Raw genomic sequence first — 15843 nt, forward strand, 5'->3', positions numbered from 1 at the left:
GTAATCATTTAGACAGCAAGTAATAGTTCTTTTTGACACAAGTATGCGAAGTTTCTATTGATCTTGGTTGTTAATATTCGATAGGTGTGATGTAACACACCAGGAAAATAGTCTGCTCCTGTGAATTAGTAAACATTAATCAAATGTGCACTTTATTTCTGCCTTTGCATTGCAGGTTCACAGAAGTGCTTGCGTGTTCTTCAGACAAAACGAACTTTAATTTATCGAATAGTCTGATGATCATACAAGTCCTGTTAATTCATCATTTCTCTGAATCTACAACATGCTCATTCTGAACTAAGGTCGAGGAAAGTTCCCGAAATTCTTCAAGAAGACGATTAATGCTCAATATTTCACCCTTCTAAGGATTTGTTTATTTTCTTTTCACTGGTCAATCATTCAATATTAATACTTGCAAGTCATTCTTCAGAGGCTGCTATAGGGCATCTCCAACCGGGACAGCAAAATAGCATTTCACGCTATTTAGCTGTCCTATGCCCTCCAACCATTCCAAAATAGCGCCCACCACCTCCTGCGTCAAATTTGACGCATGAGGCACCCTGCGTCAAAATTTGACGCAGGGTGTTGTATTTTTTTCAGAATTTTTTATTTACTTTTTTATTATTTTTAAATTATGATTAATTTAATAAACTATATATTTAATAATATATGAATTCTTTAATATATTTTAAATGATTTAAAAGCATTTAATTAATATATTAAATAAACAATATTTTTTAGTATTAATAATATAAAAAAATAAAAGACAAAGACGCCCACTTTGCATTACGAATACTTTGATTGATCATTTATGGGATGAATATGGTCATTCAAATATTTGAAATTGTATTTTTTAATTTAATGTCATGTATTTGTACTATGTTTTTTTTAATTCAATGTCATGCATTATTATATTTTATCAATTTAAATAATTTATGTTTCAATTCGTATAATATTGAACAATTAAATAAATTTTTAATAATTATTAAACAATTTAAATAAATATTAAACAATTTAAATAATCATTAAATAATTTAAATAAATATTAAACGATATTTATAATTATATTAATAAAACTAGAAATATATATTTAACAATTAATAAGAAATAATTTAAATATATTTTTTAAAAAAAATATTCTAAGAATATTCTTTTTAGAGTAAGATTTGAAGTAGATGGGTTGGAGATGAATATAATATTTGGTGCAGAAATTGCACTATTTTAAAATAGAGTTGCTTTAAAATAGAATTTTGGGTTGGAGATGACTAAGTGAATTAAAGAAACTCCGAACTTTTTATTATTGTACCGATATATAGGATCTAAAGTGATCCCCGTGGCTTCGTGGGATGTAGTTAAAATTGATAATATCTGAGTTATTCTCGATACGTTATCAGACATGGAGAGTGTCATTTTGAATAATTTTATTCTCTCTGGTATTTATTTATTGGTTTCATATGGATCCTTTATTTTAACAATTAACAAAAATAAAAGAAATGGAATCCTAGTACTCCATAGCCGTCCAAAAAACCAACGTCTTTGAGCCAAGACCAAAGCATGCGCCAAGTATCATATCAAGATAGACAGAAGCCTAAAGAGAGACCATATCATCATAATTCCAACCTTCTCCAAGAAGCAATATGGTTGAGATATCTAACAAAGAATAAGATCAAGAACCCCAGCGGATCCTTGTTTTATCAGAAAACCAAAAGTCAAAATGAAAACTAGGGAACTAGCTGTTTGTAAAATGGATAAAAACAAAATCTACATCATCCAATTTCGAGAGTACCATGGCAAAAACATGGATTTTCATCATCATCCTTACCCTCACAGTCATAGTAATAATTATCATATAAAAAAGAACTCGACAGATATGAGCTAAATTAAAACCTTCAATAAATAAAGTGGTGAAATACAAGAGAAACGGGTACAGGCTGCAACGACGAAAACGGATGATGCCAAGACACTCCTTTGCCTATTCATCTGTACTTCATATCTTAAATAGGAGACCACCATGAGCGGCAAAGAAGGGAGCAAACACGAGTGACTCAACAGCCATGAGTTTGATAAGGATGTTGAGTGAGGGCCCTGAAGTGTCTTTTAGAGGGTCTCCGATCGTGTCACCAATGACAGCTGCCTTGTGTGGTTCTGATCCTTTGGGACCAAGGGTTCTGGCATGCTCCGAAGCACCAGCCTGTAGAATGTGTGGAGGTAAGAAATCAATAAAATGTTATACTGGTACGAATAAAGCCATTTACGCTTACTTCAATGTATTTCTTAGCATTGTCCCATGCGCCGCCGGTGTTAGATGCAGATATCGCAATCTGTAAGGATACAAATAGGGGTTTGTAAAACTGTTGGTAGTTGACAATCGAAAACATTAGTTTAACAGAGTAAATATAATCCCTTAAGGCACATGCCCAGCCGCAAGGTGCCGCTGCACTTTAGAAAAGGGCATGCCTCAAATGCGTTAGTGCTTTAAGCTTGCCATCAATGCAAATGTAATTTATTCTCCATTGTCATTCATTAGTTGAAAAGTAAATATGCAATACTGTAACAGAATTCCTTCCGTATACCTAGAGTTTACAAATATTATGACTTGGTCTAACTCACTCTGATAACGTTTGCACCTAGCTTTATAACAAGGCAAAAGGACGTGCAAGCTCCATACGCATCTAAATAACTGAGTTTTGACAAGAATTGGAAAATCATACCTGGACACCAGAAACAAGAGAACCAGCAAGAATGCCAGAAAGGGTCTCAACACCAAAAAAAATTCCAACGATCAAAGGGGTGAGCATGACGAGAGCACCAGGGGGTATCATCTCCTTAATAGATGCATCAGTGGAAATCTTAACACAAGTAGCGTAATCGGGCTTGACACGACCCTCCATGATACCAGGAATTTCGTTAAACTGCCTACGAACTTCCTCAACCATCTTCAAAGCAGCACTGCCAACACTCTTCATGGTCATGGCAGAGAACCAGTACGGAAGCATGGCACCCACTATTAAACCAATGAAAACTTTAGGCGTCAAAACATCGACAGTAGTAATTTCAGCCCGGCTCACAAATGCACCAAAAAGTGCCAATGAAACAAGTGCAGCTGATCCAATGGCAAACCCCTGAGAACAAAGGCATCAAGTTTGATTAAAGTTAAAATGGCCAATAAATTCATGTCTCAGGGTATAACACAGAAAACCTGAATCTATGTGAGTTGACAAAAAAGGCAGATAGTTTTTTCCCCCACATAGCAGTAGCCAGACGAGACCGAATAATGGTCAGTTTAGGAAGTGATTAGAGAGATTTTAAAATAAACTGAAAGATATTCTACTTTTATGAGTAATCTATTAGTTAACAGAAAAAAAATGTTTACTATTATATTAATTAAATATTTAAATATCTTGAGACCTGAGAATGTTTAAAATGAAGTAGGAAGCATTGAAATCAATCAACTGATAAATACAAAGCAATCTCTCGCCGCTCTTGAACATAAAAATTCTGGGTGTGTACAGTTTTTACACACAGAAATATACTTGATAAATGGATTAAATCGTGCAATCCAATATAGCAACAAAAGAAAGATATAAATACCTTTCCGATTGCAGCAGTGGTGTTACCAGCAGCATCAAGGGCATCAGTTCTCTCACGTATTCTATGGCTCATGCCAGCCATCTCAGCTATTCCTCCAGCATTATCACTGATCGGACCATAAGCATCAATGGCCAACCCCGTGGCAATTGTGCTCAGCATTCCCAGGGCAGCTACCGCAATACCATACATCGCAGCAAACGTGAAACTTACAAATATACTTATAGCAATCGCAAAAATGGGAATTATAACCGATTTGTATCCCAAGGCAAGGCCAAATATAACATTGGTGGCAGCACCAGTTCTACAGGAATCAGCAACATCTTGCACAGGACTGAAAAATATATTTAGAAAACCAAGTTATAAAAATAAAAGAACCAACCAGTAAGATGAAAAATAATTATCAATCTGCTATATGTCAAACATGTAAAAGGAAAGGAATTCCTATGTGCACCTGTAAGCATTGCTGGTGTAATATTCAGTCACAAACCCAATAATAAGTCCAGCCCATAGCCCAACGCAAACACAGAGGAACAGTTGCCTGGAAAAAATGCAATGTAACGTCAGAAAAATTTGAATCACAGCATATGATTATCAAAGTGAAGATAAACAAAGTACCAGATCCATCAGTAGATATGATGGGACAAAATCACGTTCTTCAAACATGTTTTGACATTCTAGGAAACTAAATGGACCCCCAATTTAATTGCAACAAAAAGAAAATTTGTAACTATGAAGGAGAAAGGGATTCCATGTCCATTAAACACCCATACAAGATTGCTCATTCAAGTGAAAATTTGAAGATAGAAGTATTACTAGTTTCCTTTTTTCAACAGCTGAATCAGTCCTTACCAGTTCTTCACTACTTTTTGGGCACCAAAGTTGAAGATTGTGAAGGATGACGGCAGGCAAGTCCAGGTGATAACTGCAATTCCCACAGTCATAAGAACAGTGGAGATGATAAGCTGCTTCTTCAGTGCTGGTTCGATTTCCTCGACAGCCTTGATTTCAAAAAAGTCAGTAGCAAAAAGGGTTGTGATTAAGCAAACAAGGATTCCCATGGAACTTATAAGCAAAGGATAGCACATTGCAGTGAAGTCATGAGTTATTCCAAAGGAGGATATTGAGGCCACAACAAGAGCAGCACATGATGATTCAGCATATGAACCAAAAAGATCAGATCCCATTCCAGCAATATCTCCAACATTATCACCAACATTATCAGCAATCACCTGACAAAGGAAAATTAAGCTGTTCACAACATGTTGCTTTTGAAATAGTAATTTCGAATAAATACAGTAACTTACAGCAGGATTTCTGGGGTCATCTTCAGGTATGTTCCTTTCAACCTTTCCGACTAGATCAGCACCAACATCAGCAGCCTTTGTGTAGATACCACCTCCAACTCGCCCAAACAAAGCCATGGAGGATCCTCCAAGACCATATCCAGTAATTGCCTCAAAAAGGCCTTCCCAATCATCCCCGTAGTAGAGCTTGAAAATATTTATAGCAATATAAAGAACCAATAAGCCATTTGCAGCAAGGAGAAAACCCATAACTGCACCAGATCTAAATGCCACAATAAAAGCTTTCCCAACGCCTTTCCTAGCTTCCAATGTTGTCCTCGCATTTGCATAGGTTGCAATCTTCATCCCAAGAAAACCAGAAGCGATGGAGGTAAGAGCGCCAAGCAAGAAGGATACAGTACTGAAGACAGCGGTTGCAAGAGCTGGCTTGCATAACTTCTCCTTGTCATAAGTGCAAGACTGGCTCTTTGTGCTGAAGCCCTCAACTGAGCCCAGGAAGAGGAAAATGAGGATTGCAAAAGCAACCATGAAAATTCCGACATATCGATACTCGGTAAAGAGGAAAGATGTTGCACCTGTTAAACAAGAATAATATCTATCTCAGCTATAACAAGCAATATGTTAAATAGGACAATGACATCAAATGCAAAACAATGTGAACAATTATGAACAACAAAATCTCATACGAGAATATAGGTCCAAATATTAAATAAAAAGTATATGGCAAGCAAATCAAGTATGATCCCAAATTAGTAGTGTCAAAAAATTTAACCATATAGCATCTTAACTACTTCAATATAGAAAGTAGATATGGCAGTGACAGCACAGCTACCAGAAAAGTAATCCACAACTATGTTCTCTAGTTCGCCTTTTGTTATAGCATACATTTATTTAATTACTAAAGTTTCTCCCTTTTAAATGCAATTATTTATGTTCAGAGGATTAAATAGTGTTTTTAAGTTCATATGAATTTGGAAATTATGATGCACCACCATGGACTTGCAAACACTCTTGTATGTCAAAATATAAGAACTCAAATCATTAACTTTTCGAGTCTCGTGTAAAACTCCATGCCAATCCAACTAGCATTTCTATTAGGGACCACAAAATTATAATTTTTGCGTAATCAGATACACAAAAAATATTGAAATAGTTAATGCTTAACTGCAAGCACTTAATACACCAACGTCATATGATTCCATCATCCAAATAAAGTAGACGCGATATAGAGAAAGCTACATAACAAAGCCGAATGTAAAACTCCATGCCAATCCAACAAGCATTTCTATTAGGGACAACAAAATTATAATTTTTGCGTAATCAGATACACAAAAAATATTGAAATAGTTAATGCTTAACTGCAAGCACTTAATACACCAACGTCATATGATTCCATCTTCCAGAAAAAGTAGACGCGATATAGAGAAAGCTACATAACAAAGCCGATGGATAAGACGTCACACAGCACCATATCTGGTCGTGTTCACATGCAGTACAGTAAAATATTATTATTCATATATGATGTATAGTAATGTATTAACAATACTTCTCACACTAAGCATAAGTTGAAAAACCAACAAATCCAGTCGTTTCTCCTTGAATAAGTAGCACAGTCAATAAAATACTATACAATTTCCAAAACCTTAGTAAACATATAAAAATGCAATTAAAGAGTGAGGACATATAGAAACAAATAGCAGGAATTCATAACATCTATATGCAAATCAAGTGTAATCCCAAATTAGCAGCATAAAATATTTGAATTATATAGCATCTTTAAATACCTCAAAAAGAATATTGACACAGCAACAACATCAATTTTACCAGAGAAGACATTCACAATCAATATTATCTAGATGCTCAATTTTCATAGCATTTAATTATCTAATTACTAAAGCTGCAACCTTTTAAATGCACTTATTTATGTTTTCATTAGTTCACATGATGTTCTTTTTCCACATATTTTAGAATTTATTAATTAGTAATTAATGATGCAACACCATGGATTAGCAATCACTCTTGAATGGCAAAATATAAGAATTTTAAATAATTTACTTTTCAATTTTCATGTAAAACTTCATGCCAGTCCAACCAACATTTCTGTCGAGGACAGTAAAAACATAATTTTGGCGTAATCAGATATATAAAAATGTTGTAATAGTTAATGTCCAACTGCAAGCACTTAATACACCCACGTCACGTGATTCTGTCTTCTACAAAAACTAGTAGCAATAAAGAAAAAGCTACACAACAAATTCGTTGGACGAGACGTCACACAGCACCATATCTTGTACACATGCGGGGCAGGGCAGTAAGATATTCTTACTCATTGATCATTTACGATTACGATTACGATATAGAGATATAGTATAATACTGCCATTAATAAACTAACTAAATAATTTGAATAATCATCAAACCCAGTTGTTTCTCCTTGAATAAGTAGCATAGTCAGTAAAATATCATACACTTTCCAAAACCTTGGTAAACAAACCAACTAGCAATTAAAGAATGAGGCCACTTAGAAGGAAACATAATAAAATCAAATTATTCACCATTACTCAGTGCCAGCTAATCAATAACATTATTCAACTCCAACCACATTGCACCAACCTTCTAATTAAACCCTATTACACTGAAAACTCATCATCCAGAAAATCCAAAAAAACAAATTTTATCCATCATATTTTATGTGATTAAGAACTTATGAGAACATAAAAGAACCTGAAGAAATATTATTTCTTTGAATCCAAAAGCGTATTATACAATATATCTTAATCCTTACTCCGCAGGGCACTAATAGTGCAATACTATATTAGTTTAAGATCGTTCTGACAAACTGTGTAAATTAATAAAACTGCTAGACCTATACATTTGACAATTTATTCATATTGAAAAAGTTCGATTTGGAATTTAGGGAGTATGACGATTCCAAGAATCAAAATTTGAAACACAAAAAGATAAAAGCTAGAGCTGTCATCCTGCTACCCAGAATCACCTCTGCCAAGCAAAAAGCTTAAGGAGGCTTCTTGATAACCAAAGACGAGCTTATAATTTTAATGATCATCTATATCAAGAACTCAAAAGTTCCTTTCTAAATCTTTAATTTTTCAGCTCTTCACAGTCAAGTCGCGATAAAATCAATCAGCAATAACAAGAGCAAGAAACTTGACAAGCACACATAGAAAACTTATATCAAAATAACTAAAATTAGATCTTGCTGCACAGGAACACTGAAAAACTATTCTGACCCTCCGAGATGGCGCTCTGGATTTCGGCGCACTTAGCTACGACGCTTTGGTCGCTCATCCCGTCCTCCTCCTCTATCAAGTAGTCATTATACCCATTCTTCCCGTTGTTCGCAGCAGACGCGCCGCCGCGTTCAGTGGACAGCTTCACACGCGACACGAGGACCCACTGAATGAGCGAGAATGCTATGCCGATGACAGCACAAACCGGAATAAATATCTCCGTCCCCAGATCTGGTAGCAACGCCGAAGATACCATTCTCACCGCCGCAATAACCACAGTCACCAGAAACCGAAAAATATATAATTGCAGAGTGAGAGAGTATAGATGAAGGAACACAGAGAGTCACGACTTCGGGGAGGTTCTGAAATGACGGACCAGGGAATATTTATAGGAAACGAGGAATCTTAGCATGCGTGCGAGTCCATGGCAAATATTTTAAAATTGTTTTTTTGTAGAAATATTTTAAAAAGTTTTTGGAATATTGTAAAACGTAATGTTTAAACATATATATATATATATATATATATATATATATAATTGTTTGAATATATATGATACTCACGAAAAATTTAGTGTCCGATTCCAGGAAATGTCACTAGTCCAGACGCAGGTTTGAAATTGCACTGAACCTGAAATCACAAATAACACAGTTAGAAGGGGGCCAAGAAGGTGTCCCGGCATAACACTTCCGACGTTTAAATCAGAGCAGCTAAGGGTGTTGTCGAAAAAATATATTGAATGAATTGATTGAATGCTCAAACTTGATATTTATAAGAGAATACATGGGCATATCATGGACCTTCTACCTTGGCTAGAGATGGGTCGAGACCCATGATCTAGTGTGAACTCAATTTGGATGGAGTTATCCCTAGGATATCAAAATAAATAAATAAATATAAATAGGGATGACTATAAGCAAAGTTTGTCGAAATTGGAGATTCAATTCGAAAAATTATGAAACATATATACATATTTCGATCTATTCAAATATAAAGTCAAATATATTATGATCCGATATACGAAGTTAACGGATTCGACCGATCGGATTTTGATCGAAATGTTTATAAAAAAATAAAATTAAAAGTTCTCCTAAAATAAAAACCCCTTATCCTCACATAATCCGTTCCAAAATATTATATTTATTAGTTAATATGGTTTCTTGACACGTTAGTTGGTAGATTGCACTAATTGGGACCCAAAATCCATGGAAAATATAGTAAAACAAATTATTTTTCATAATTAGGAGATAAAATAATACAAATATCACTAATGAAGTGGCACGTACACAAAACAAGAATTCAATGCCGTGATGGGATTAAATTCATGAGACGGTAAAATTTATTGATTGTTTATTAGAAAAAATTACTCATATCGGATCCATTTTATTAAAGCAAAATACGTTAAACAGTGTGTTAATTTGTTTGCATTTCTACTAATATTATCTAACTTTTTAAATCTACCAGAAGTTAAGATATTTAATATGTTCAAGACTAACAGTCCTTGATGGTTGCGAGCCTCAAACTTTGACTGTCGCCTCTTTAACAGCATTACAGGAGTCCGAGAAGACCCAAACATCAGAAAAGTTACCTCTCACAACAAGTATCAAACCAAAATGAATAGCCGAGAGCTCTGTCTCCAACACTGATCCTGGTTTACATATACCTATGGCTGGTTTACATGGAACATAGTCCAAATTTGGAAAATAAAGACAGAAATCCACAAATAATTGATGCGGACCAGGAATGGAAATATTTTTGCATGCCCTTATGGGTGATAAAAAAATTGGTTTCATCCACACAAGTTTGCGGAGTGGCGGAGCCATAAATTTTATGCTACACGGAGAGGAATTTTAAACTCTGAAATTGTTTAATGTTTTAAATACCCGGGCTAATATAAAATTAATACATAAAAATTTGAAAAATTTTGGGCTACCGTGCTACATAGCTCCGCCTCTGGGTTTGCGTGAAGACAAAGAAGGTTAGCTTTTCCACCAGGTGACTTAAAAGAAATTGATATGTACAGTAACAGTGAAAGTGTTTTCCAGGTTAAAGGAAATGCTTAGCTGGCTAAAAGTTTAAACTTTGCACACTCACATTGGACTATGTTCCATGTATATAATACGTCCAGGAGTTCCCATTTCTACTTTTTTTTGCTTTCTACTGAAGCCAGCAATTTTTCTAGTTTTAATTCTCCAGTCAGCTTATTTTATGAGAATTCGTTATGTTAGTAGAAGTTCGAACGAAGTCGCTCATTATTTAGCAAATTTTGCTTTGTCTTATCCTTCACCGTTTACTTGGGGCGAAGATATTTACTAATCTTGATTAATGGACGTAGGTTCTCTTGATTTATCTAATGAGCATACATTTTTCTGTTTCAATAATAATAATAATAATAATTGCATGCTCTGATCTGCCTATCTTTAAATGTTTTAAAATATTAGGATCAGCAATTTTTTTTATGATTTGATATTTATAGTAAGAGTTTTATCTCCAACACAAGAAATCAAACGCATTAGTTATTTCTCAATAATATAATAAAGTTCCCCCAATCATATAAATTTCAAAATAATTAATTTGATTTTTGTTAGTTGTAGATCCAAGTAAATTATTATTATTATTATTATTATTTGTTAAGAATTCAACCAAATTCTCTTCGAAATACATATGAAAATAATGAGTTAATAAAATGAAAGATATGAGACTTTTTGAATAAAGTCTAAAAGTAAATGTATGATGATTTAGGTCCAAAGTAGATAATATCATATCATTGTGTAGATACTTGATTTCTATTGTACAACAAGTGATACAGAGTCATGGTCAAGATCGATGCATGTGAATGAAATCATCGGATACTCAAACGAAGGAAATGGTGCACCAAGTGTTTCACGTAAGACGTGTGCTTCCAACGCATTGGAGAGGACTAGCCTTGAAGATGGACAAATGGGATTGTGGAGATGATGAACTAAGAAGAATGGTGGTGGTCCTTCGCTTGAAGAGATGATTATTTGGAGTTCAACCAAAGTCTCACATTAGAAATATACGAAAAATATCATAATTAATAAGATGAAATTATATCTTCATTAATATGAAGTCTATCGGATAGAGTTCAAAAAATATTCATGTGAATTTAGATAAAAAAAATTAAATAATATCATATTATAGAGATATTTGACTTTAGTTATACAATATTATTATTATTAAAGTATGCAGGATCTTGACTCCAATTTAATGATAACTTCTCGATTGGTGGATCAACAAATAAATAAGTTATTTTTTGAATGCCATAGAAAAAGGGTGACACAACTTTTTGCTCACATCAAAGCATGAGTCACAATAAATAATAACTAAATCATTGTAGTTGATTTATAATTTTTTTTATAGTTTTATAAAAATAATATGTGAAATTGTGAATATTTAAAGTATATTATTAGATAATGTAGTTATGAGTAAATTATATGAAAAATATTACTTATTTACGAATATGATATTTTTCGTAAAAAATAATCGTTGACAAAAAGTCGGGCCACTAAGAACATCAGCATTTATATATAGTGTATACAACAATAATAATAAATAATATATGTGTGTAATATCAAATATGGCAATTGTGACACATGATCATATTAAAATATGTACTATGATATATAATTCTTAAAAGAGACTTACTTCTAGATTCAATCGTATTATTATCGAACAATCACTTCATTTTTGTAATATCTATGGATTGCAACTCCAAACGAATTCATAATATTAAATTAAAACGACATGGAATTGGCAATAAAAACTAGTACTACATTTGTAGAAAATTACGAATAACTTGAAATAAACTTATCATTTTTGTAATATTATTTCATATATTTTCAATGTGAATGCACGAACAAATGCCAACTCCCTAAACCCATTGACCATAGCCGGCAAATTATCGCACATACCAAAATGCTAGTATCAGCAAATGTAGCTTCTAATTTATTAAGATATCATGGGCTTGAATGATTATATGTGAAACGTCTATTATTTGTTTTTTTAAAATATTTTAATTTTTTTTCCTTTTTAATCCATTCCTTTCGCCCGACCATTATACATAAATATATTTTAAAAATAAACTGACCAACTATTCTTTGAAAAACCAAAAGAAAGTAATTCAAAGCATAAAATCGTAAACGTTAAGCAACCTAAAATAACATTATTTCAAAAATAACTTAACTCCAACATTCTCTCAAAAACCTCTCAAAAACATCATAAGTCATAAAAATCTTTAAGTAATCACAAATCATAAACTTATTTTAATTGTGAAAAACTAGCGACGGTCATCGGATTGTGTGCACATTCAGTCTAGCAAGATCAACCATCAAGACCTCCATTAACATCAATATCATGTTCACCTGCATCGATCATACCTAGTGATTTATTGACTCAGCAAGCATTAACCATGATAGCAAGTAATACATATATATTCACAAGCAACTGTGAAAATATTTTTACTTAAAATAGCTTTTAATGAATATAAACTTTAACATTTTTCTTTCGACATATCATATTATCTTTTTTTTTCATCATATACGTATATGTTTCCCTTTTTATTGAATTCAAATCCTCAATTGTGACTATTATATTAGCTGTAGGTCGATAGATCCATCTACGTATTACCACGGTACCGGACGGCGAGGACATCAGCGACATTCTCACCCATCAACTGAGCATTGGCCTTACATATTATCGTATCATTGTATTAGTCACAATCAATTCACCTCCTTCAAATTTTTATATTTCCATCACTTATAAAAATTCATGCACATATACATCATTTTTCTTTTAAACCAAGCATGCAACATATCTTTTAGCATTAACGTTTCATCATAAAAATTCCATAAACATTTGAAATAAATGTTTTAACCTTATTTACAGCATTCAGGGCACTGCCAGGACGTCTAACAATTTTTAGGTGTAAAATGACCATTTTACCCTAGACGCATAATTTTCCATAATTAACCCTAGACCTCGAAAAAAGAAGACGAAATCCAATAGAAATATCCTGAATTATATGGTACATCAAATTTCGAGGACGAAATTCATTGAAGGAAGGGAGAATTATAATGTCTGGTTACTCATACAAATGATTAATATGTTTATGTCGTTTGTTATGCGCGAGGTAGGAATTTCTCGAACGAACCGCACTCACCTGATTCATTATGATTTACGTGAATGATGCCGCTAGTGCTCCTTGTATTATGCATATGGATCTATTGACATCGATTGATAGATTGATATTGAGATTGAATATGGTTTATATATTGTCCATGGTGTATTGAGAATGAATATGCGTCTAAATAGTGATAGTAAGATATGTAGATAAAGTAGTGTAATAAAAGTTGGTATTGAAATGCAGGAAATGAGATGAAAGATATGGTAGTTATTACGGTTTTTCTCATAATTATCTGAATATGAATCACATTGATAAGATGCCAACTTCATTAGAAAGCCAAGGAGTAGAGATACAACTTTTATGTTTTGAGTTTTTGTCCAAATCATTGTGGAAGACAAGCCAAAATCACCCCTAAGAGTGTCGTATATATCGTCATTCCTATACTAACACATTTTGGTAGAATGAGCATAACTATTTACTCAAATATTAAAATGACATGAGGCCAATTGGAGATGCAAGTTAAGACATATGGTTACAACTTTATGTTGACCACTTTTTCAAATAATGAAAGGAAGATGTTTGATTTTAGCAAACACTAATGAGGCTGCATTTAGGGCGTGCCACAGCGGTCGAGTTTAACCGCCCTAGTGCCCATGTACCAAAGTTTAAATGTTTTAACAGAAATGCTTATGCTGGGCGGTCTTTTTCAACCGCCCTAGCGCCCTTGTGCGAACGTATGAGTTAGAAACATGATTTTTGTGATTTAAATGGATAATGATCGATTTTTTCAGTCATTTTCATCATTTCACCTTCAAAAATCAAGGCAGGAACAAGGGAGAAAACAAGGGTTTGCCAAGTTTTTCCTTCAATTGATCCTCCACCTCTTTTTTTCCCTCAAATTGAAGCTATAATTGAATTTTCCACCACAAAAACATCTTAGGGTTGTAAGTATTCCCATACTGAATGTTTGTTTTCATATGTAGAGGACCATATAGGGTGACTTTCAACCATTTGCTCAAGTATAAAGGTATTGATTGAATTATCGAGGTATTTTGCAGCTTAGGACCGATGAACTTTATTACACCAGTGTTCTTACGCTTGGAAAGTAAGTTGGCATATTCTTGAAGTAATACGTGAGTAATATTATGGGTTTCAAATGTTTCCTATTGATTATTGTTAATAAGTACTTTCTTAGTACGTTTATTGATGAAAACATAACACCATATGCCATTGTTATGTATTATAGATGAAAGATCATGAATGCTCAAGAGAAATGCTCAAGAGATGTGCTATGTCATGAACATGAAAATGGTACAAAATGAATGCAAAAAGTTATTATATGATATATGAGCTCGTTGACATCATGGGTGGTTTTAAGTCCACCAACCCTATTGGCCAATATATATTCATGGATAGTGGAGTTGTTACAAGGCACCCGGACGGGCATCACAATAGTAGCTATATAATAAATCAAGTACGGTAGTAAATGTCAACTAATGGGGCTCAAGTACAAAAAAGAACATGTTTACATGTTATGAATGAAATTATGATATGAAATGATTTAAGAATTCATTGTTGATCACGATTTTGGTATGTATGTTCCTTCTATGCATATTGATATGTATAAGTGACAACTTGTTGAGTTTTATAAACTCACGTAGCTCATGTATTACATGATCAGGTAATGAAGGTGAGTAAGATGTCGGTTTACCAATGGATGCTTGTGAAGTGTCTTATCTCGACAAGAACCAGGACATACTACTATCATGGCTTCCGCATATATGTATTATAGTTGATTTTAAGTTAGAGTTTTAAATAAGCTTTACATTGTCTATGCCTATATGTATAATGGTGAAGGTGTGTGTTCGTATATAGAATGGAGGCTTAAGTATGTACTGCTCATATCAAGAAGGTGCATCTTCTTTTCGGTAGTTCATCACATAAAAACTCCGAGGTTAAGCGTGCTTGACTTGGGGCAATTCTGGGATAGGTGACCCCCAAGGAAGTTTACTAAAGTGCGTGTGAATGAGGACATAAGGAAGCTGGAAAGACTCATCTTGATACAGTAGGGACTATCGTCGAACCTGTGGTGTTATAGTTGGTATCGGAGTCGACTTCTCCTAGTACAGTGTGGTTCGGGGACGAACCAATCGAAACCTGTGGCCATGAGAGACCTGGGGCCGAAGAGAGTGGGGGATGATCGCCAATGTCATGAGGTTGCATTGACAATGAGCGGCTCCTGGTAGACTTCTAAGTGAAGAGAATATGAATGAACGGATCTTACACCGGAAGGAGACGGATTCCAAAACTATTAATGTATGAGACTGTGCAGTTGAAAATGACTTAAAAGATTTGATAGGTACTACTCATATCAAAAAAGTGCGTCTTCTTTTTGATAGTTCCTCACATAAAAACTCTAAGATTAAGCGTGCATCTCTAAAAATTATTACTATCAGTATCACTCGTTGTGTAGCGTGCTTATACAGTTGGTTCTTTTAGATAGTTGATATAGTATTTTTAGTTTAGTTGGTTTTTATTAGAAATCACATATAATT

At 33.8% G+C, this 15843-nt stretch overlaps 1 protein-coding gene across 1 annotated transcript; it reads right to left on the minus strand.

The window, feature by feature from the left end:
• Positions 1-1749: 1749 nt before the first annotated feature.
• Positions 1750-8519, minus strand: LOC140803441 (pyrophosphate-energized vacuolar membrane proton pump 1-like). The gene is made up of 8 exons (XM_073159319.1): positions 8146-8519; positions 4896-5470; positions 4441-4820; positions 4043-4129; positions 3592-3922; positions 2712-3122; positions 2262-2321; positions 1750-2191 (listed from the first exon to the last, which is right to left on the minus strand). The coding sequence occupies exons 1-8, from the start codon at positions 8399-8401 to the stop codon at positions 1988-1990; spliced, it is 2304 nt and encodes a 767-aa protein (XP_073015420.1). The 5' UTR covers positions 8402-8519; the 3' UTR covers positions 1750-1987.
• Positions 8520-15843: the final 7324 nt, after the last annotated feature.

This window comes from Primulina eburnea, chromosome 10, assembly GCF_022965805.1.
Source record: "Primulina eburnea isolate SZY01 chromosome 10, ASM2296580v1, whole genome shotgun sequence".
In the NCBI taxonomy this organism is placed as follows: Eukaryota; Viridiplantae; Streptophyta; class Magnoliopsida; order Lamiales; family Gesneriaceae; genus Primulina; species Primulina eburnea.

Excerpts from the sequence above, each read along its gene's own strand:
- LOC140803441 (XM_073159319.1), bottom strand. The coding sequence starts at position 8,401 with ATGGTATCTTCGGCGTTGCTACCAGATCTGGGGACGGAGATATTTATT. Across the intron at positions 5,471-8,145 it reads CCAGAGCGCCATCTCGGAGG|GTGCAACATCTTTCCTCTTT; the intron begins GTCAGAATAGTT and ends CTTGTTTAACAG. Across the intron at positions 2,322-2,711 it reads CTCTTGTTTCTGGTGTCCAG|ATTGCGATATCTGCATCTAA; the intron begins GTATGATTTTCC and ends GTATCCTTACAG.